The sequence below is a fragment of the Brassica oleracea genome, chromosome C5 (genome assembly GCF_000695525.1).
Source record: "Brassica oleracea var. oleracea cultivar TO1000 chromosome C5, BOL, whole genome shotgun sequence".
NCBI lineage: Eukaryota > Viridiplantae > Streptophyta > Magnoliopsida > Brassicales > Brassicaceae > Brassica > Brassica oleracea.
The window spans coordinates 45,575,138-45,598,809 of record NC_027752.1 but is presented as its reverse complement, the minus strand read 5'-3'; the positions used below and the strand labels follow the sequence as shown (position 1 = coordinate 45,598,809).

The following is a 23,672-nucleotide window of genomic DNA, read 5'->3' as shown; positions in this document are numbered from 1 at the left end:
TTGGTTTTGGTTCAGATTAATTTTATAAGGAGGTGTTATTGGTTTATATATTTTGATTGATTTAGAAATCCATATAGTATTTATAAATCCAAATAAAATATGCAAATCCGGAAGTTTTCCCTCGGATTTGAATCTTTGTATTTTTAACTAAACAATCCAAACAAATCCATTCAAATCCATTATAAAATCAAATATATTAGTAAATCCGTACGATTGAATAACACTTGATTTGATACAGAATTTATGAATCATTAAACCAATAACACATGATTTTAATACAAATTTGAAAATCATAGAACCAATAACACTAGATTTAATTCGGATTTGAAAATCCATTAAAATAAAACAACCCATAACTCCTGTATCAAATGGGTTTGCAACCTTGGTGGACTGGGCCATGTGTTTCTTTTAATAAATTCAGATATAATTAATTGGGCCACAGATTGGGCCCGCGACACACACACACACACACACCTGGTAAAAACATCGATTCCCCATCTCCCCCTGTTCTATCGCCATCATCGATCCCTTTCTCCGCCATTCACTCTCTGCTCACCGCCGCCACTTTCCTTCTCCGATCGAATTTTCCTCTTAATACTCCGATGTTTAATGGAATCGCCGGAGGTGGAGCTGAGGATTTGCCTCGGCTACAGTCCACCATGCGCGCGATTGAACTTGCTTGCTCTTACATTCAGGTTTCGCTTTCTTCCTTTATACTTACGCCTCACTCTATCCTTCGTTTCCTCGTTTATCTGTTTGGATTCCTAATACATCGGAGGAAGCTTTAGCATTTATGAGCTTTTTTTTTTTTTGTTTTGCTTCATTTTGAAGTCACAGGAAGTTGTTTATGTGTTTTTTGTGGATTGATTGACAATTACGTGACGTTTCTATGCTTCCCTGCAGATAAATACTAATCCAGCTGCTGCTGAAGCTACCATATTGTCGTTTCACCAGTCTCCTCAGCCATACAAGGCCTGTAGATTCATTCTTGGTAAATTCGGGAACCGAATCCCCCAGTGAATTTGAAGTTACATCTGTTTGACTGTAAGCGTGTGTGTGTTTTGTACTTTTAGAGAATTCTCAGGTGGCGTCTGCTAGGTTTCAAGCTGCTGCAGCTATTAAAGAAGCAGCTATCAGGGAATGGAGTTTTCTTTCCACTGAGGATAAAGGGGGTTTGATTAGGTTCTCTCTCTCTCTCTCTCTCTTTTTTTAATGTTATTTTATTGATGAATGCTTAAGCTTTCACTTAGTTGAGCGGTTTTTTAATTGCTTTTCGAATCAACTGGGAGCATTCATATAGTAGTAATTTTAGGTTACTGCAACTTTTACTTCTGGATTGTGAAACCTGCTGCTTCTTGACTGTAATGTTTTGTGGTTGGTATGGACACGCATCGTTGTTACTGTCATTAAGAAATTAGAGGTTTTCTTATGCGTTGTTGGCTCATAAAAAAGAAAAATAAATTCTGAGATATGGCGATTTCTTTCTGCAGCTTCTGCCTTGGCTACGTCATTCAGCATGCTAATTCGTCAGATGCCTATGTGTTTTCAAAAGTATCTTCTGTCGCTGCGCAGCTGATGAAAAGAGGCTGGTAAGCTGAGCTGTTTCTGGTATTCAGAATCATAAGGCATGTTTTTATATGCTGGAAGTTAGCTGTCACTTCTATGCATATGAGAGGATTTATGAAAATTAGTTGTTTCTCACACTGTCACACATGCTTATGACTGACAGCTTCTGGAAAAATAGAGTAGTGCAAAGAAATCTTAGACATATTACTCCTTTTTTATTTTTGCTTGCTTAGTTTATCTAAAGAAACTTCTAATCTGAGTGAATAACTCTTATAGGCTTGAGTTTACACCAGCCGAGAAAGAAGTCTTTTTCTACCAGGTATCTACATTGTATTGCAATTTTTGGGACTGTTTTTTAATTTTTTGTATCTAACATTTTGATTAGAATTAGCTGCACATATTGTTCAATTCGTTATCCTGCATTTTATACACGATAGCTTATTTGATAAAAAAAATTGCATACTTACATGATACTTCACACCTTGTTAACTGTGCAAACCGTAAAAGATATGGTCTGGGGAGGATGTAGAGTAATTGAGTAGGTTGACTAGTCATCATTGGGGTGACTAAGTAGTAATTGATCATTTGCTCCATAGTTTAGCTAGATATGTCTTTTGATGCTCCACGCCTTGATAAAAAGATATTGGGGGTTTCAAATAGTTTGATGCTCTACATGATATACATTGAAAATTGTGGAAGTGCGGCTATCCATCTTAAAAATACAAGGGAATTGTCTGATATTAATGTTTGTTAGAAGGATCATGGTATTGAATTGCTTTTGGCTTTTCATAATTGCTTTTTACAGATTAACCAGGCTATTCTTGGTTCACGAGGCTTAGATGTGCAGTTCATCGGTATTCATTTTCTTGAATCCTTGGTAATGATCTGTTTAGAATTTTTTTTTTTGGCGTTATATGTATACCATATGTATGCTCATAGTTTCAGTATCTCAGGTATCTGAATTCTCACCCTCTACTTCAAGTGCCATGAGTCTCCCGAGGGAATTTCATGAAAATTGCCGCAAGTCGCTGGAACAAAACTATTTGAAGGTACTCTTAGGATTTTATTTGCTTTCAGATATTGTGACACCCATCAACCTTTCGTCTTTGGAAGAATGATAGCCTGTACCAAGGGTTCTGTTACTAAAACTGTGCTGTTTACTTCCGATGGTTTTCAATTGCAGACTTTCTATAGCTGGGCACTGGATGCTGCTTTAAGTGTTACAAATAAGATTGTGGAATCAAATTCTGATGTCCCTGAGGTTAAAGTTTGCAATGCTGCGTTGCGGCTAATGCATCAGATACTAAATTGGGAGTTTCGTTACAGCAAAGGTGGCACAAAGGGCAGCATTAATGTATTCTCTGATGGAATGAGATCTGATACTGCATCATCACGGAAGACAGAGTGTGTAATAGTTCAGGTAGTTAATGGTTATATTTAAGATATATTACATGTGCTTCAACTTCATTAACTTGCCGAAATTCAGAGATATCGTAAGGGGTGATTCTAGCATGTCAGAGTTTATACTTTTGTAAGACACTTTCATTGACTCTTCATAAGTCTCACCTTCAATGGTTCTGATTGCAGCCTGGTGCTTCGTGGTGTGATGTTTTGCTTTCAAGCTCACATGTTGGATGGCTGATAAATCTATATTCGTCGCTGAGGCAGAAGTTTGCTTTTGAAGGCTATTGGCTAGATTGTCCTGTTGCAGTCTCTGCTCGGAAACTTATTGTACAATTGTGCTCCTTGGCAGGAGAAGTATTTCCTTCCAGTGAGTATTCTGTGATTCTGTAACTTTTACCAATTACTCTTCTGTTGAATACGTAAGGAACGATGGATGTCCATCATCTCTACCTTATCAAGATATATATTTCTCTGTTAGTGACTTGTTCAATAATCTAGACAATGCACAGATGCGAGAGCAGCATCTGCTCCTCCTTCTGTCAGGGGTGTTACCCTGGATTGATCCTCCTGATGTCATTTCAAAGGAGATTGAAGAAGGAAGGAGTGGAAGGTCAGCTGTTCAACACTCTAACCCTGCTTGTTTTCTATGTCTTGTATTCCAACTTTAACGTTGTGTCCTCACATTCTTATTCCAGTGAGATGATTGATGGTTGTCGCGCATTGTTGTCTATCGCGACCGTTACTATTCCTGTTGTCTTTGACCGACTCTTGCGATCAATAAGGTCTTTGACAATTGACATATTACCTTCTTTTTGCTTTTATAAGCCCCTTAGCGATTGCTATTCATAAATAGTTGGTTCTTACCTGTTTCTTCAGGCCCTTTGGTACTCTTACACTCTTATCTCTGTTAATGGGTGAAGTTGTGAAAGTATTATTGGCGAATAGTAATGATAAAGAGACTTGGAGCTATGAGGCGCGCGATATCTTGCTAGATACCTGGACAACTCTCCTTGCTGTGAGTACGATTTTTGATTTTTTTTTTAAACTTACATATATCTATAACATTATGCATGGTTGTGTACATGAAACTCTGTGGCCATATCTGGTTCTTTTTGTCTTAATTTGTGATTGTCAGGGTATTTATTAATACCTGTTATCGTCTCAGCCAACAGTTTTATGACTAACGATTGTGATGTTTCCTGTTAGTCAATGGATGGTTCTGGAGGTAATGCGTGGTTGCCACCTGAGGGGATGCATGCTGCAGCTAGTCTCTTTTCATTGATTGCGGAATCTGAACTAAAATGTAACGATTCCGGACTGTTGCCAGTGCCACTGCCTAACAATTTTTTTTTGTCGTTTGGTACTATTTTCATTTTCAAATCTATTTACGAACTGCAATTTTACTCCTATAGTGGCATCTGCCTCAGCTACAACTGATGAAGATGATGCTGACTGTCTGGCTTCTGTATCTGGTGAGCAAAAGAATTGCAATTTTTCCTCTGATCTAGATTTTGAAGCCAGTCTTAGAAGGCAGATGTCCTGCTATTCTTTTCTCAAAATTTTTATATCATGTTCTGGCAGCCATGGATGAAAGACTAGGCTCTTATGCTCTCATTGCGAGGGCAGCAGTGGATGCTACAGTTCCGTTTTTAACAAAACTTTTCTCTGATCGTGTTGCACGCCTCCATCAGGTGCTCTTGATCGACTTTCCTTTAGAATATAAGCGAAAGCAACATTTCTTCGTCTACCAAACACACTTATTTACCTAATTTTTCTAAGCCATGACTTTTAGTAGCTTACATATCAATATGCACCTGCATGAAAACTTTTTTGCTATTGATCAGAAATTTCAGCTATCTCTGAATTACAGTGTTCTAACATATTTTAAAGAATTATGGACGAGTTTTCTAATTTGTCCTGAGAGGTTGCTTTTGCTTTGTTATCTACCTGTTTTAGGGCAGGGGCACTGTTGATCCGACTGACACTTTGGAAGAGGTCTATTCTTTACTGCTGATAATCGGTCATGTACTTGCAGATGAAGGAGAAGGAGAGACGGCCCTGGTAATTCTTTATTTTCCTTGCTTCTCTTTGATGTTATCACAAAAAGGAAGACGCTGACAAGCTTTCCATACATTAATGTTTTTCTGTTTATTATGATAGATTGGGTTTCAATTCATATTTTCTTTCATGTTTCATGTTTTACTGATATTAGGTATCTGTCAAACAATAGTCACACACTTACGCTCCTTTCCTATTGAAACAAATAAGAAACGTTTTACCACAGATATTAATTTCAAACTAATGGGTCTTGAAACTATTCTTAATATACGTAATTGAAGTCCTTGGAGAATCAGTCTTATAAGTATTTTCACGAGGGCTGTTATAGTTTTGTTTGTACTTATCAATTCTTTCAAGAGTATTTATGAGATGGTGTTATTAATAACCAGGTTCCTGATGCCTTGCAAACTCATTTTGTGGACGTTGTAGAGGCAGGCAACCACCCTGTCGTGTTACTCTCAAGGTAAGCTTTAGTTTAGCCTTTCCCGACTGGTGATTCTTAAATTACCATCGAGGTATTTATAAGATAGTCTTGAACTTTATTGAGATTCTAGTGGCATACTAATATAAAATTACATATTTTTCACTGAACAGTTGATGACTTTTGGTTGTCTTTTTTTTTGTCGTAGCTCAATTGTAAAATTCGCCGAGCAATGTTTGGATGCAAATATGAGATCATCGATCTTCAGTCCTCGGCTAATGGAGGTACATTTTTACTAACTCCTGAATTGGGTAAATACGAAGTTATTGCAGTCTGGTATCTTGTTTCTATTCATTGATTGGAGAAACATACGTAGGCAGTCATATGGTTCCTTGCAAGATGGTCTTTCACATATCTTATGCTCGTTGAAGATTGCAATTTGGGTAGCAACCAGCTTCAGTCTCTACCTTCCAGAGCATGTTTATTCACGTTTTTCAATGAACATAATCAAGGGAAGTTTGTCCTTGATATAATTGTCCGGATCTCCTTGACATCGCTCATGTCTTACCCTGGTGAAAAGGATTTGCAGGTAATAATCTTCTGTCCAATAAACTTTGTTGATTTTGAAAACCATGTACCATGTTTTTTTTACCGTGTACAAATACTATTTCTGGTATGTTAAATGAATATATTATTCAGACTTGTTTGTGAGGGGGTCTAAACTGATTCAAGAAATCTCGAACTTCGTTCGACTCTACAAATTTTGATAACTAAAAGGACTTTAGGCCAGGGAATCCAATTAGCTATAGCAAGATTTCTTTTAGAGCTTAATTTGGAGTTTGTTATAAGCAATGGTTATAACTGTTGGTTACTTCCATTTCACGGTATTCTTCTATTCTTTTTTTTTTTCCGCTCTCTGCAGGAGTTAACATGTCATCAGTTACTGCATGCGCTTGTTCGACGAAGAAATATATGTTTTCACCTTCTATCACTGGTGAGTTCAGAAACTCGACATACACATGGGACATTTATGAACTTCATTTCGTGCTCCTGTGTTAATATTTACGCACTTGTATTTTAGAATTCACAGTCATTTTTCATTGCATGATATGGCTGCTAGAAAAGCTGTTAGACTAGGAATCGCTCTTCTTATTTCATTTATCCAATTGAAAAAGAACATGTTCATTAATAATAATGTCTGTGTGTAAAATGTTCAGGACTCCTGGCGCAACCTAGCAAATGCTTTTGCTAATGACAAAAGTTTGTTCTTGCTAAATGGTGTTAGTCAGGTATAGTTTCCGAAAGTTTTTATTGTGATTAATTTGTTCACACGTATTCTGTTTCTTGATATGATGTCACTTCCATTCAGCGTTCATTAGCTCAAACGCTTGTTCTTTCTGCTTATGGAATGCGAAGTTCAGATGCATCAAATCAGTGAGTTTCAAAATTCTGCCTACTTCGCTCACAGCTTAACCTTGAATTTGCCTGACCACTAACCTTATTTTTATTTTCCAAAAGATATGTGAAGGACCTCATGGCTCATATGACATCATCTCTAGTGGATTTGGCCAATAACAGTGACCTTAAGAATTTAGCTCAGCAACCTGATATCATTATGCTGGTGAGGAAGAATAACACTTGAAAACATCCTTATAAAACATAAGTTTTCTATCGTATTTTGTGTTAGGTGTGTTGCGTGTTAGAACGGCTTCGTGGAGCAGCGAGTGCCACTGAACCCCGGACACAGAGAGCAATATATGAGATGGGCTTGTCTGTTATGAATCCTGTGCTCCGTCTTCTCGAGGTTTACAAACACGAGGTATTGTTCAGGGCCTATAACCTATCTTAACAGCTTTATACATATGGTGCACGTCACTCAACCTGTATTCCAAATCCATGTGTTTTATTGCTTAGTCTGCAGTAATTTATCTACTGCTTAAATTTGTGGTGGACTGGGTGGATGGGCAAATATCCTACCTAGAGGCTCATGAAACAGCTGGGGTTGTTAATTTCTGCATGAGTCTTCTACAAATATATTCGTCACACAATATTGGGAAGGTAAGTCTAGGCCCCTCTCTCTTCCTTACTTCTCTGTTCAAACTGAGCGTCATTCCTTGAAAGCAGACAAGATAAATGTTTGTTTAACGTCACTGACGTACACTTGCTATATTCCATATCAGATATCATTGTCTCTCTCGAGTACCTTGCTTAATGAAGCTAAAACCGAAAAGTACAAGGATCTACGCGCTCTGCTTCAGCTACTTTCTCATCTATGCTCAAAAGATATGGTAAACGTTTTTTTTTTGCCCTCACTGTAGAAACTTGACACATTCTTCTAACTAGTGGTCCTTTTGCAGGTTGATTTTTCATCTGACAGTATTGAGACACAAAGCACAAACATATCCCAGGTAAAAAAAGCAAAGTTAATTAAGATTAAACTCTACAAGAATGGTATGTGTAATTCTTTGCACTTTACAGGTGGTGTTCTTTGGCCTCCATATAATCACGCCACTTATAACTTTGGAACTCCTCAAATACCCCAAGCTTTGTTTCGACGTTAGTATTTGAATCCACCATTTACTAATCCTAATATAGTAGTTTTACTGTTATAAACTTTCACTAATGCCATTAAATTCTGCAGTATTTCTCGCTCATATCACATATGCTCGAGGTTTACCCGGAGACGCTTGCACAACTCAACAGTGATGCATTTAACCATGTGCTTACAACAGTTGACTTTGGTCTTCATCAGCAGGTGAAGTGAATTAAGTAAATCCCTTTTGTTCTTGGTTTACAAAAATGTTAAAAGCAACGCGATCTATTGATATGCTCAACAGGATGTAGATATAGTCACGATGTGCCTGAGAGCTCTAAAGGCTCTTGCTTCATATCACTACAAAGAGACAAAAGCTGGCAACACGGGTTTGGGTTCACACGCTTCTGGACAAACAGATCCTAATGGAGTTTTCCACGAAGGAATCCTGAGCCGATTCCTTCGGACACTACTTCGGTTTCTTCTTTTTGAGGATTACAGGTATCCATCACTCTATTCAACCCAAATCACTTAATGCTTCTAACTCTTAAGGTTTACTCAAAGTGTGTTTACCGTTTTCTTGTTACAGTACCGACCTAGTCAGCACAGCAGCAGATGCCTTGTTCCCTCTTATCCTCTGTGAACCAAACCTTTACCAGGTCGGTCTTTAGGTTCTCTCTTTAAAAACATAAACCATGTTTGCATGTGAAATCGTTGTGACTTAGCAGTGTGTGTTATTACCTTTAGGGATTGGGCAACGAACTGATTGAGAAGCAGGGGAATCCCAACTTCAAAACGAGGCTAGCAAACGCTCTTCAGGTGCTCACGACATCGAACCAGCTATCGTCATCCTTGGACCGTCTCAACTACCAAAGATTCAGAAAGAACCTCAACAACTTCCTCATTGAAGTTCGTGGGTTTCTCAAGACAAAATGAGCAAGTTTCAGAGCTAAGGAGGTCAAATACAAAATTGAATATTTTAGTTTTTAGTTTTGTTTCCTTTCAATAATACTATGAATTAATGTGATATGAATTAGTATGATCATTTATCAAAACTTTCTAAAAATGCGACTATTTTCTTTTAATTGGTTATTGATTCAGCAGAGGTGCTATTTTAAATAGAGTAAATACCATAGATAGATAGCACTAAAAACATTTGTCACTACAATCTTTTTGTCACAAAAATAACTTAGGAGAAAGAAAAAAATCAAAACAGTAATCTAACATTTAGACCAAAAGAATGTTTAAAAATAATATTTATTAAGCAAAAATAAATGAACTATCCTCCGACAGAAATTGCTTAAATAGAACAAATTAGAAATCAATTTTCAAAAGTGCTCTAACAATTGGATTTAGGGTTTAGTGATTATTGTTTAATGTTTAGTATTCAGAAAATGAGATTGGGTTTATAAATTTCTATAAATAGTTCTTAAACATTTATAAATGATTTAAAAAATTAGTTCTGTCTTTTTCATCATAAATTTAGATTATATATGAAAATTGACATCATTTTTTATCTTTAAATTGACATCATTTAAAGATAAATTTGAAAAGTGGAATCAAGTTTGTGGTAAAATTAGAATTTTTCAATTGCTGTTTTTTTATTTATATTGTTCTGATATTTTACTCATCTTTTACTTGTATTTTTCTTATATTTTTTTACAGTATTAAAATTTAAAATCAAATCCATGTTATATAAAATTATGCAACAGTCTTGAAATTAACTTGTATGTAATTTTGTATATCTAAAGTTTATTTTTATACTCCACTTTTTAGTTTTAACTGAGTTTTGATGAATTTGTTTTGGTTAAATTATGCATACTTTTTCGTATTTTCTGATTTTATGATTTAGTGATTGGAAATATGTAAAAAAATTATCAGTATATTATAATATACACAATTTTATAAGAAAATACAACGGGGACATATGGAGTTCAGATCTGAACAAAACAAACAATTTTAAGAATTTAAATCATCAGTATATTATTAATTTCATCACTTTACAAAAGAAAGAAAATTAGATACATTTAAAATGAAAATCACACAATCATTAACTGAGCTGCTATCTCAACCAACAACAATAACAACCAAACAAAGTCAAAGCAGATGGAATTCCACAAACCCTAATTCAAATCCCAAATCTCAAAACGCTAGCAATCGTCCAAATTTTGAATACATGTGTTTGTAGTTTGTATATTGGAAGAAAAAATCAAAACTTAAACAACCTGGTTTCGTTATAAAAGTAGTATTTTTCAAACTGATATAAATTGCAATTCCATAATATTTTCTGATATAAATCATGTTTAGATTGAAAATATAAAAAAATGATAGGATGATAAATGAGTTACCGTCCAAAACGTGAATAGTTTAGGCTGGTGGTCATGATATATCTCGGGGAAATCTAATTTAAAATCAAAATTAGTTTTAATTAAACATTAATTAATACATATTATTATATTATTTAATTTAAAAATACTATAATTAAGTGCCTGCCAACTAGCTTCAATCGAATTGGTGTCTGATGTTTTCCGTATGAGCCCGAGGCTAGCCAAATCTGGGCTAAGCTAAAGTCGCCAGCCGACTCAACCATTGGGTCTCACACGTTCAGTGTAGCCCGTGTCCCATATATTTTCTGTTGATAGTCTTTGAACGCTACCGCATACTGTATATTAGTTTTGATTAATTATACAAGGTTTTACTAAAGACTTATATTTTATTTGATTATATAATCAGGTTTTACTAAATACATCATATTTGCGAGTGGGGTCGGTATGGTATACTTTCGGATGATATTTGCTATGAAATGTCTTGGCATCACTCGAGTCTCTCCGGACCGGTTACGTTCATGCGAAACATGTCTTGCCCATCTTATGCCAGAACTGCAGGGATTTTGCATTCTTTTATATATCTTTTCCATGACACTAGGATATTCCTATACAGATACAAAATTATGGGATATAATAATATGGAAACAAGAAAATACCTGAAATATATGGTCTTGGAGAACCGGATTCCGTAGGGCTGGCTGATAGTGACAACTGATACAGGCAATCAGATAGCCATCAGGGCTCTCTCCATATTACCAAAAAAACAAACTTAATTTTGTCAGTACCTGAATGGTCAACATGAGCATCATACAAGTTTGGGGTGGATCTCAAGGTAAGCTGTCATGAGACGGAAAGGAAGAGAAAAACATATCTGTTTAGTTTGAGAATTTGTTTCTTTTATCTTTATGAAATCAAAGAAAACATATCATATAACAAGAGAAATCAGAAACATGTAAACTCACATCTTTGTATTAGAAACACAGAAAAAAATCAGAAACATTGTATATATAATATTTTCGCGTGACAAGATTACAAGAGAGGAAGGGAAGGAAAATTCTTACGTGTTTTTGCTTGTGGTTAATGATAGCAAGAAAATAAACTTTTATATCAAGTGCTATGTATTACATTTACATAACTTACATTAAATTGTTCCTTTTTATTTATATTTTTTTATAATTTGCTCATCTTTTACTTTTATTATTCTTATCTTTTTTTGTAATATGAAGTTGAAAACAAACCCATGTTGTATAAAATTATGCAACAAAATCTTGAAATTAACTTGTACGTAAATTTTATATATCTAAAGTTTTTTTTATACTCCACATTTTAAGTTTAAATATGTTTGGTGAATTTCCACGTTGCGCGTATCATGAATAACTAAGTAATAACTTTTATATACAATTTAGTTTGCATATGATCTGATGATTTTTTTTTGTCTGGTAGATATTTTTTGACAAATATATTAGCTAGATATTACTATTAAAAATATTATGTACGTATACTTTCTTTGTGCTCTTCCTTGATTTTGTACTGGAATCGTCCTTTCAGAATATTGTGTTATATTAGCATCCTAAAACTGCCAACTAGTATCATCTTTATTTTTATCATATTTAAAAGAATTTTTTGGCGTCTCCCATAGTATTGTTTAAAAAAGATTACTCGTTTTTAAACTATATATGTTAGAGAAACATTAAAAAAAAAACTTATTATTCAAACAAACATAAATAAATGACGTTGTAGCTAACATTGAAATAAATAACAAAGTTTTAGACGTATTATGAATTGAGGTGGAGGTAAATGTACTTGAATTTCATGATTCTGAAGAAATATATGATTAAAGTAGATGCAATCTATGATGTCACAATCCAGATTCTGTTTATCTATTAATATAACCAAATACACATTTTAAGATGTGGATGTATAACTGCTAGCAGACCATAAACGATTATGCTACTAGTATGCACAAACTCATCGCAATGGGTGCTAAGACATCTTGTGAGAATATGTGTCCTCTTTTTAATTTCGGTATTACTTTGTTATTCTTTATACATTTTTATTCTGATTTTATAATTAGAGTATGAGTAATAACATGTATTAGAAATGAATATACATTAATAATTAGGCTTAAATAAAGTAAGCATAATAATAATAATAGCAAGAGAAATGAGCTTTTTATCTAGCTACAGATTTATGTTAAATTATTTCATTTAATTTATATTATGTTTAAAATATTGAAAATTGAAATTAATCAATGTTATATGAAAATTATGTAATTCAATCTTAAATTTAACTTATGTATGATTTCTGAACATCTAAGTTTTTCAATCAACATTTTATTTTAAATACGCTTTGCCAAATTTGATTTGGCTGAACAAAACCACACTGTTATTAATACATGTTCTTGTTAACTCATAATCATTGTAGAACAGACAAAACATAATAGTCGTTCAAAGATTTACAACATACAAATCCTCAAATAACTAAAGAAATAAATTCAAGTTCGATCAATTTATTTCTGATAGTCTTTCCAACTCAGCTGGTTAAGTTAAGAAATAAATTCAAGTTCAATTTATTTTTATATAAAATGATTGTGTAGATTCAAACTTAGTTGGTTACAACAACGGTATGACAAAAAAGTTGAAAAATACAACGACATCTTCTGCTTTTTTTTTTTCTCATGGGAACTGATCACTTGTGGAGTACGCTCTTCTTCTTCACTGTCTTTTGTTTCTTATTGCTATGACGCTGCATTTACCATAAAAAAGAATCATGTTCAAAATCAATAATTAAGTTGCTAATTTATCTATCAAAATATACGAGACAAGACACTTGCCTTTTGTCTTTCTGCAGCCTCCTGATCTGTTCTCTCTTTCCAGCTGCTCTTTCTTAATTTGATTGGACGATTCCCAACATACTTACCTGTGTATTCAATAAGAAATCAATGGACTTCAATAAATTTTTCAGTGGCAGTGATTATGAAACAGAACCATATAACAAGTTCTGAAGGAAAAAACAGTGAAAAAGATGTCAAGATGTAGCAAGACATAAACAGATACTAAAACCAGATGCTTACCATTCATTTCTTTTAGGGCTGCAGCTAGATCCGCAGGATTTAAGAAACTCACAAACCCATAACCCTTGGTTTTACCAGTCCGCTTATCTCTGATGACCTGTCATGAAAGATACGATGTTCTGTAAAAACTGTTAACCACACAAAAAAAACTAGCACTGAATACTTCTCTTTGTGAATTAAGTAGTCACGATCCCTATATCTAAGGTCGATTATGTTTTGTACAAATCACAAATGCATCACAGTTGACATTCTTAGCAGCCAACCAACTAGAGGAAATAAAAATTACTGCTATCAAAAGACTTCTTTCAAAATATATTCATACGAAACCAAATAGAATCATCAAATAAACACGAAAAGGAAGAGAGAGAGAGATACACACTTACCTTGGCCATATTGAAGGTGGGGAATCGAGCAAATGCCTTGGAAAGAACATCATCGTTTACTTCATTCCCAAGATCACCACAAAACAAGCGATAGTCATCTGGCAAATGTGAAACAGAGAGTTGTAAGAAATCAATTCTAAAATAAGCGCAAAGAACATCCAAAGCCTATCTCTGAACAACTTTAATACAATCAGAGAACTTACTCTCTGGCCACTCTGCAAGAGTAGGATCCTCCCAAGACTGTCCAGCAGCTTTACGAGGAATAGCTCTCTTCTTAGTTTCCGCCTTGTGTTCCGTTTCGCTACTAGCCAAAGCGGCTTTCACATTCTCAAGCGCTTCTGGTGTGATGGTTTGTGCATCTCTCTGGAACAACTGATGCGACTGCCAATACACACAACCAAATCAAACAACAAGCATTAAGCATAAACATCACAGAAAACACTAAAACCAAAACCAAAGATCAAAGCTTTAACTGTAAATCATGTGAGATTCGTCATCAAGAGCCAAGCTTTCATAACAAGCATCACACAGCTGCTATCTAAATTCAAAGTAGAGGAATTTCGTAAACCCTAATGCAAACCCCCAAATCTCAAATCCGCAAAATTCTATTCGAATCAACAATATTCCGAATCCACAAGCTCTTACCTGGTACTGAGGGTAAGAGTATACGGCGGGAACGGGGCCAATAGGCTGAGGATAGACCGTAGCTCCGGGAATGGTAGCAACCGGAGGAGCTGGAGCAGGCGACGGCGCCACGAAGGGCTGTGGAGGCTGGTAAGGCGCGGAATAGTACGAATTCGCAGTGTATGTGTACTGAGAGGCTGAAGAAGAAGCTGAAGACGGAGGGATTGACATCGGAGAGATCGTCGAGGGTGAAGAAAACGCAACCGAAACGTTTTCGCGGCTTTATCAGACGAAGAGAGGATCGACGCAAAGTTTGTTTTTCTGAAGTTCTTTTTCCATATGTATATAATGCAATTAGAAAATTCTGGAGATGGGCTTAAATATTATGGGCCGAGCCCATTAGTTTCTTCACAAATAGAAGACCATTAGTGGAGTAAGTAAATGCTTTACAGCAGCAGCATGTGGGTTTCTAAGTCATCCATAATTTTTCTAAAATTTTTTAAAAAGGTGAAAAAGAAAAGCAAGAGACTCTCTTGGTTGAGAAACTCTTAAAGAATGTGACATTATGACTGGTTTAATATTATTTATTTATTCTATAATTTAATTCTTTTAATATTATATGGCTAAGAGACTTGCATAAAAATACTCTCTTGATACTAATACTCTTAGATGCATAATATTGTTAACCAATACTATTTTAATTTTTAACCATCTATTCTAACAATTTTGTAATGATTTCTCTCACAAAAAAAAAAACAAAACTTAAATATAATTACGGGTACATGTGCACCTGCCACCTATAGTGTTCACCAATGTTATTTTCAAATTCGATTTTTTTACCAATCATGTTCCTTGTTGGTTTTCGTAACCACAAATTCTGAAAAGACCACCAAAAAATATATGGTCAACAGTCCAAAATTGTAGTGACATTAAATTGAAGTACTTGTTATGAAATAACTTATAATTTATAGTATCGAGAAATTTAGATAAGAGTAGAATTTGATACCCGTAGGAAGCAAATAACACTATTATAAGGGAGAGAGTTTATTATAAGGAAGAAGAAGAAGATGTAATGGTTCTTTGATTATAAACTCTTGTTCTTGTTTTTGGTGTACAAAAAAGTGAGATGAGTGATGATATTTATAGTGAACAACAATACATAAAATAACAAAGATGATGCTTAATTTGGTAAATGAGTGGGTGATCATAGTGCTTGATGAGTAGATGATCATAGTGCTTGAGTTGGTAAAGGAGTGGATGATCATAGTGCTTGAGTTTGGTAAAGAAGTGGATGATCATTTCAATGCTTATATTATAACACTCCCCTTGATCATTCATCTTGTATTACGTGGTGCCTCGTTAAAAACCTAGTCATGGAAAACCCAATGGAAAAAAACCATAGTAAAAGTAAAAAGAGTACAACTACGTAAGCTCCCCCTCGAATGAGAAGTCATAGAACCTTTAGAACAATGATAGATTTTCATCTCTCAAATTGTAACATTCTCTTTGGGTGTCTATCTTTTGTATGTTCTTTGTTGCCTCATTAAAACCTTGTCATGGAAAAACCCAATGGGATAAAAAAAAAATCATGATAAGGAAAAAGAGTACAACCATACTTACTATCATATTTCTTTCCCTGGAAACAATATCTTCAGGATATGCATTCCAATCAACTCTCTTTAGAGAATTGAGGTTGAGAGAATAAACTCTATTCATTTCTATTATGATATCTAGGGCCTTTAGACTTCTTGTCCATAATTCTCTTTTGACTTAGACAATAGTTTATTGGTCTATTTGGATTTCAAACCAAATTTCTTACATACAATCGTCTAGAGATTCGCCTCGTACATACGAATTATTCATTTGTAACTATAGAAGTTACTATTATGATTTTCTTTCTTTTCATATGAAATTACATCTTTCAGTAATGAAAAAGATTAATAATTTTCTCAAATAACATTCTTACGTATGGTATTTCAGGACCAAACATATACGAGCGTCTTAAATAAAATACTTTAAGGATCTTTATGATAACATCTCAGTTTTAGATCTCCAGTTTAGAATACATAAAAACAATATAGTATTGTCAAGAGTTTTCTTCCAAAATATAATTTTTCTATAACTCTTCAGGAGTTTTGATTATATTCAAATCATGATTCTATTGATTTATAATCTCTTGATAAATACAAATGGATACATTTGTTAACCTTATAATATTTCATATATCCCATAAAATAGTTTGTTTCAATTCGATCGAATATGCAGAGTTCCCGGGAACATGATTTTGATATCATCAATCCTTCATGGATTATACTTTCAGGGATTAACATTTTTCAAGTGGATTGTTTCATTCAAGTTCTTCCTTTATTACCAGACTATAAGGAACTTGAAACTAGTTGCATCTACCACATGAAATTATGTCTCTTCACAATTAATTTCATATTGATCCTTCTTTGTGTGCAACGGTTCATTTACATCTCACTTGTTTTACACCATTTAGTGTATGGACTACTGGTCCAAATACTTCTCTATTTCACAAGAAGTTTATATCTTTGTCTATTGCATCTTTCTGATTTGGCCAATCATTTCTTTGTGTACACTTTTCAATAGACTTTCTTTCATGATCCTCTTTCTCATTTATTATATCAACTGCTACTTTGCATGTATAATATCATCGACGTCAATTTTCTTATCGGTTCCATTTTGTTTCATACATGACATAACTTATTGAGATCTCTTCATTTGTCTCAGGTACCTGAATTTTCGTCAGTCATGTTTAATTTCTCTTCTGGAGATCATACAAAACTATATTGCCTCGTTTTGACCATTATCAATATATGCTCCTTTTTCATTTACGAGGATTTATCTTTGGAACCAATCTGTCTACCACCCTGCAGGCGTGACTAGCAGTTTGATATTGTTCTTGTAGAACATTTATTCTTATTGGAGCATTTACAGCTGGTATATGTGACTTGATCACTATAGTTATATAGGTCGTGTCTGACAACTGCTTTAGTAAGTTTTGAAATGAATTATCTTTTGGACTTCTATTTCACATTGTGTTTAGCCCGAGGATCAATGATAATTCATTTCAACTTATTTTCTTTTCCAGCTGTTTATTTTCTCCCCCTTATGTTGGAAGTACTAACTCACTTTTAGAATTCATGTATAGCCTTACTTATAGTTTTCGGGGATGGCTCTGGATTCTTAAGTGTCAATAGAGATTTATATCCAACATATATTTCCAACCTCATTTGAAAACACATCTTCATTTGAAGCTCTGTGGCGGAGCAACATCCAACATTCTTAGATGAAAATGATTGGTTTCTGATTCTATACCAATGATGGGGAGAACTAGTGAAAATTTATTGGCTTGATGCGAATGGATTTTGACTTTGGTGAATAAAATGTTTGTTGAGAATGGAAGTTGTTTGGTAAGTGTTGGAGATGAGCTTAGCACAGGCCCATTAAGAGCTAAGCCCAAAATCAGACCCGACCCGTTAAACAACGATGATTTCGCTAGAAAACAAAACGTACGTCACTATAAATAGAAGACGTCTGACTCATTGAAAGGACAGTCAGAAACGTACAGAAAGTACAGACAAGGAAGCATTGCCTCTTCATCACAGACAAAGTCTTGGACGACCTCGACCACTAGGCGAGCTTGGCCCAGACGACCTCAGACCATAAAATAGAAAGATACTTGTTTAGACGAACTGTTTAGACGAGCAATAGCATCTTTAGTTCTTGTAATTGAACGAGCTTGTTTATTCTTGATTATTAATACCAAAATATCCACCCCTTTACATCATTTATAAATATTACATCATCGACCAGATATGAAAACAACAATTGGCGCCCACCGTGGGGTAGGAGATTCTTCTTCACCTCAAGACAGCTCGGCAGTCACAGAACCCATAGCGCAACCAGACGCCCTGATTTCTGCAACCACCAACCGTCCTGGAATGACAAGCGCACAACTAGCTGCAATGACAATCTCGGACCATCTAGCCAACACCTCGACGCTAGTGGCGAAAACCTCGGGTGAACCATCAATGGTGGCAACCTCGCATATAGCCAATACCTCGACACTAGTAGCGACGACCTCAGACAAACCATCAATGGTGGCAACCTCGGACCATCCAGCCAACACCTAGACGCTAGTGGCGACGACTGTTATCTTGCATATTTCTATTGTGTTATTCATTCACCCATGTGCATTTTGATCATATAGACTAGGATTTAGCCATGTTTAGGTTGCATTTTGCATACATGAGTCTTTATTAGGTATTGGAGTACCACATGAAGTTCTTGGAGACATTTGGGTGCATTTGGAGCTCAAAAGAGGTGATAAAGGTGATCATTGGACGAGCAGTGCATGGGAGCGACCCTACCAGAGCGACACCATGAATTCGATGTGCCCTACCTCTCAGACCGACCTTACCAGAGCGACCTCACGAGGTCGCTCGCCATTTCATCGTTTGGAGTGCAAAAATAAACCCAGAGCGATCTCCTAGAGCGACGACACGAAGTCGCTCCAGCTCCAGAGCGAGGTCACCACAACGACACCCCGAGGTCGCTCGGGTTTGTGTCGATGAGACACGAACAACAAGCTGGGAGCGACCTCCCGGAGCGACGTGCCGAGGTCACTGTGCTTCAATTATTTGGTCGAACTTATGATTAATCAAGGGCCTTTTTGGTCATTTGTTATGCACGTTTTACACTTGCTAAACCTATGTTTAAGTACCTTTTGTAAGCCATTGGAGGCAGATAATCTTTCATTATAGCAGAGTATATATGATACAATAAATTTTACCGAATTGCAGAACGATCGTGCTGATAACGTGTTATGAAATAACTTATAATTTATAGTATCGAGAAATTTAAATAAGAGTAGAATTTAATACCCGTAGGAATCAAATAACACTAGTATAAGGAAGAGAGTTTATTATAAGGAAGAAGAAGAAGATGTAATGGTTCTTTGATTATAAACTCTTGTTCTTGTTTTTGGTGTACAAAAAAGTGAGATGAGTGATGGTATTTATAGTGAACAACAATACATAAAATAACAAAGATGGTGCTTAATTTGGTAAATGAGTGGGTGATCATAGTGCTTGATGAGTAGATGATCATAGTGGTTGATGAGTAGATGATCATAGTGCTTGAGTTGGTAAATGAGTAGATGATCATAGTGCTTGAGTTTGGTAAAGAAGTGGATAATCTTTTCAATGCTTATATTATAACAGTACTATATTTATTTAATTATACACGGACTGAATCTGTACAAATGTGGAAGACTCTCAAATATAAAAAATGCAAGTGGATCTAAAACACTATTAAGACGTGGCCCCTCCCTGAAAAAAAATCCACAGGTTTTGCCAAATAAAGCAAAAATAATAATTTTCATTTAATGCTATTTTCTTACAGCTACAAACCCTACCTCGTACGGAAGCATAAATTTCATTCGTCCATGTGGTTCAATAGCCATAGCCAATCTCGCGGAAACGAGTATATACGATTTTTTTATAACTCTGATGGCTCAACGCAACTGACTATTCTACGAAGCTTTTACTAGTGTCAGAGATACACACGTGACGCAAACAAGTTACCCTTTTGGTCTTGGCCGTTCTCGATTGATTGTTTTTTTTTACTAAGATTGATTGTTAAGAGCAGAGCCGGCCCTTGGGCCAAGCAGATGAAGCCCATGCTTCCGGCCGCATTTAAATAAGCAAAATATCGGCCGCAAATTCAGTAAAAGTATCGCTAGCCTAGTGGTTTATTTCCCTGAAACAATTCTCCTCCCGCTTAAGCTAGGTTCGAATCCTAGTAGTTACATGTTATAATTTTAATTTTTTCTTTAACAATAAAGTGGCCAAATTTTTTTTATTTTGCTTCTAGCCTGTATAATGTCAGGACAGGTTCTGGTTAAGAGTGAAACAAAACATTAGACAGCGTGTTTGGTAGTTAGTTCAATTTATATATCCTGTCTAATAATTGCCCAGTTTGTTGCCATTGCAGTTTGCAAGTTCAAATTCAGAAATTCAAATACAATTACAGTTTAACTAATACCATTTCTATATATTTGATAAGGCTTGAGCAGAGAAGCTATAATTTCCCTATACATTTCATTTGGATGCTCGATTAATAAAGACTATTTGAACCGTGTTTATTCTCATCACTAGTGCAATATTGCTGTATATGAGCAATTCAACCATATTAGACTAGCTAGTTTTGTCACAAATACGCAGTTAGCAAAAGAATCTTTTTAAAATAATGAATTTTTCGAAATGGTTACATGTACCCAAAAAAATCATAGAACAACAATTTTGTGAATTGGCTGAAAAAGAGATAGGTTTACGAGGAAAAATATTGTTTGAAAAATCGAATTTTTTTTAAAAAAGGTATAGTAACACCAATTATTATAGTTTTTTCAGAAACACAAATGAGTTACTGGTAATTTAGGATACATAATAGAAATACATTTTTTAAAAATATTCTAAATGTCAAATCCAAGGTCGGCTAATAAGAATTTTGTGTCACAAGATTAGCTGTCTTCAATAATTGACAATATGATCTTATTTTGTCTTTTTGTAATAATAGATCGGCTTTAGGTTACCTTTAAAACCTATATTGTGTGCAACATTCTCTCATACACTCATGTTTAGTGAATTTCAAGTTAGACATAAAGGTAACAAAATGCACAATTGAATACGTAAAATTGTTTGGAACCATTTATATATTTATATGTATATGGTCGCCACGAAAAGGCAAAGAATTGAAACATTCATTCTATATTTTTTTTGTATAAGATTGTTACCAAGTTATATACGTCATGACCAACTCGCCAGTTCTCTATGTCCGCATCAAAGTTCTAGCACAGGTTCAAACGCCAATGAGTGTATGAACGTTAGCTAAATAAATTATCTCGTTAGTCATGTACGATAACATGTACCAATAACTAACGAAGTCGTCAGTAAATAGATACTAGACCGCAGTATAAATGAACATTTTTTTCTGATTTTATAAGAACAGAAATATGATTGAGCTGTGAGCACATATGTGAGTACCATATAACAAAGGTAAAATATGACCCGTTAGTAGGTTTGATATATATATTAGCATTAAAATGAAAAGTAGCCCGTTTTCTACTTCTTTTTTACAACGCTCGGTGCAGTTTTTCTTTATCAGGAAAATAATGGTACATTCAACTTTACGTTTAAGAGACAAGAATCGAATCTTATGGGTATGTTCATGTATAGTATAAATTAAACTCTAAGAACATGATTAATGGAGAGTTCGTAGGATGGGGTTCTAAACGGAATATAAGAAACCGTCTCTTAACTTTTAATTAAAAAAGCTTAACCGGTTCTTAGGGTTTTAAGTTAAAAGTTAAAAGACGAGTTTTTATATTTCGCTAAGAAACTCATCCAAAGAACTCCCCATTAATCAACCCATCCAAAGAACTCCCCAATCATGCTCTAAGAGTATATATGACTATAAAAATCAAAACGTGCAGTATAGTTATCGTTGTAATATATGACCTAACCAAAGTCATCATATGGTATCACTTACTCCCTTCCTGTTCGAAAAACCAATTAACGTCTCCATTGTGTATCAAAATCATTCTCAAGCTGATCCTTCTCACAAAGAGGCCTTTAAATATACTCATAACCTAAGTTTACGATATAGGACCAAATACAATGCAATCCAACTTGGTTCCATTTATTGGTTATAAAAAAGGACTAAACAATAGTTCAGGAAACAGTAGACAACGGTGGATGGAGTAAAGTAGGGATAACATTTCGCAAATACAAAGGTTGATACATGTAAATAGATAGATACGAGCATACGTACGTACATGTATCGAAGTTGTACGATATCCTCAAGTTGCACCGTGGTGGTAATTAGCCATCATAGATTGGCCTTGCTGTTGCTGCTCTAGTGGCTGCGGCGGTAGAGGCGGCTGCGAAGGCGACTGAGTTATTTGTTTGTTGTTGACCCTTTTCCTCTTCTTCTCGTAGCTAACGCCACGTGATTTAGCTTGAAAATCTCTAACCTCCCTGAGGAAAATCCTGACTGAACGTGAGCCAAAAGGGCTAGTATCGGGAGCTCCACCGTTCTCCTCGTAGGCGGCACGGAGACGACCGATAAGAGCGTCAAGTGAGCCCCACGCTTGTCGGAGAGGACAAGGACATGGAGCCGGAGGGTTTGGGAGGCCAAAGAAGGCGCAGTTTTGGTGGTGGACTTTGGTTTTCCCGAACTGGTCAAGGTAACGCAAAAACTCGAGAACATGTGCGCCGCTACAAGACGGTGGAGAGAGCGGTGGACGATGGTTTCTAAGGTATTGGCAGAAAGTGTTCCAATCACGGCGTTTCTGGTTCTCGTAGCGGCTAGATGGAGGTGGAGAAGAAGCATGTTGTGTCGAGAGAGTTGTATTAGGGTTCTTATTATTATGATTTTGAGAGATCAGATCCATAGCTTTAAAAGAAAAATATATATAACTAGGGTTGGAGAGATATCGTTTCTGGATTTGGAAAGATTTAGGGCAGCAGAAATTAGAATTTTAATTAGTACTCTGTAGCTAAGATGGAGTGGATGGATTTAACTTCTTGGCTCGTTAATTACAAAATAATTAAAAAGGGAGAAGAGAGAGGACTTGGATACCTCCTTGTACTAGATGTTACAAAATGTTGGTGATAGTGGATGTTGTGCAGAAATGGTGAAGCAAAGAGGAACAACCTAATTAAGAGATGTTTGTCTTGCTTCTTTTGAAGATGAGAGATATAACTGGAAAAGAGATTTTTAAAAAGGGATTTCTTTCCTTTTCTTAATTATTCTTTTTCTACTATTGTTTTGTGTTTTTTTTTCTCCTTTCTACCATACAGAGAGAAGATGGATATCAAAATGCATCAGTTGTCCAAATATATAGCTGCATAAACATCATTGGGTCATTTATGGAGAGAGAGAAATAGATATAAGTAGTGAGACTGGTCATCAGAAATCGTAAATTTTTCATTTAAGACACAAAGGAAGAGAAATAGGAGAATAGGACCGGACCTAGTGTTTACACAGTGTGTAAAAAGATAACTCAACATGTAAGAGAGAGACGGAGACCAATGGGTTGGTCAACTGAAGAAGAGAGACACAAATCTTTTCTCGATTCTTTTATGTCCATATTTTAAATATTTTTTTTTTTTGGCAACAAATATTTTTTATTAATTGATTGATTCCGGACCAAAGTTTACATGTGGAATAATTGCTTACATTTTTTGTTTAAGTTTCA

General features: G+C 35.2%; 3 protein-coding genes across 3 annotated transcripts; 1 reads left to right on the top strand and 2 right to left on the bottom strand.

The window, feature by feature from the left end:
- Positions 1-524: 524 nt before the first annotated feature.
- Positions 525-9,105, top strand: LOC106295880 (exportin-4). Its single transcript, XM_013731872.1, has 32 exons — positions 525-695; positions 904-991; positions 1,074-1,182; positions 1,491-1,589; positions 1,843-1,885; positions 2,372-2,443; positions 2,520-2,615; positions 2,750-2,986; positions 3,154-3,337; positions 3,469-3,580; positions 3,666-3,752; positions 3,847-3,985; positions 4,177-4,273; positions 4,383-4,442; positions 4,552-4,661; positions 4,927-5,031; positions 5,418-5,491; positions 5,658-5,733; positions 5,826-6,038; positions 6,372-6,443; positions 6,667-6,738; positions 6,819-6,883; positions 6,968-7,070; positions 7,137-7,268; positions 7,364-7,507; positions 7,630-7,737; positions 7,807-7,857; positions 7,928-8,005; positions 8,091-8,204; positions 8,287-8,483; positions 8,572-8,641; positions 8,730-9,105. The coding sequence occupies exons 1-32, from the start codon at positions 603-605 to the stop codon at positions 8,916-8,918; spliced, it is 3,489 nt and encodes a 1,162-aa protein (XP_013587326.1). The 5' UTR covers positions 525-602; the 3' UTR covers positions 8,919-9,105.
- Positions 9,106-12,982: 3,877 nt separating this feature from the next.
- LOC106292751 (RNA-binding protein 42) lies at positions 12,983-14,698 on the bottom strand. Its single transcript, XM_013728402.1, has 6 exons — positions 14,411-14,698; positions 13,969-14,146; positions 13,766-13,863; positions 13,383-13,479; positions 13,143-13,228; positions 12,983-13,054 (listed from the first exon to the last, which is right to left on the bottom strand). Exons 1-6 carry the CDS (start codon positions 14,618-14,620, stop codon positions 12,998-13,000), a joined length of 726 nt encoding a protein of 241 aa, XP_013583856.1. The 5' UTR covers positions 14,621-14,698; the 3' UTR covers positions 12,983-12,997.
- Positions 14,699-22,085: 7,387 nt separating this feature from the next.
- LOC106292970 (protein LIGHT-DEPENDENT SHORT HYPOCOTYLS 2) lies at positions 22,086-23,289 on the bottom strand. Its single transcript, XM_013728644.1, has one exon. The coding sequence runs from the start codon at positions 22,863-22,865 to the stop codon at positions 22,272-22,274; it is 594 nt and encodes a 197-aa protein (XP_013584098.1). The 5' UTR covers positions 22,866-23,289; the 3' UTR covers positions 22,086-22,271.
- Between the last annotated feature and the right edge of the window lie 383 nt (positions 23,290-23,672).

Coding starts and splice junctions, on each gene's coding strand:
- LOC106295880 (XM_013731872.1), top strand. CDS start 603: ATGTTTAATGGAATCGCCGGAGGTGGAGCTGAGGATTTGCCTCGGCTA. Junction 2,987..3,153: donor CAGAGTGTGTAATAGTTCAG/GTAGTTAATGGT, acceptor TTCTGATTGCAG/CCTGGTGCTTCGTGGTGTGA. Junction 4,443..4,551: donor CTGTCTGGCTTCTGTATCTG/GTGAGCAAAAGA, acceptor ATGTTCTGGCAG/CCATGGATGAAAGACTAGGC.
- LOC106292751 (XM_013728402.1), bottom strand. CDS start 14,620: ATGTCAATCCCTCCGTCTTCAGCTTCTTCTTCAGCCTCTCAGTACACA. Junction 13,480..13,765: donor CCACCTTCAATATGGCCAAG/GTAAGTGTGTAT, acceptor CTTTCATGACAG/GTCATCAGAGATAAGCGGAC. Junction 13,229..13,382: donor AGCCCTAAAAGAAATGAATG/GTAAGCATCTGG, acceptor TTGAATACACAG/GTAAGTATGTTGGGAATCGT.
- LOC106292970 (XM_013728644.1), bottom strand. CDS start 22,865: ATGGATCTGATCTCTCAAAATCATAATAATAAGAACCCTAATACAACT.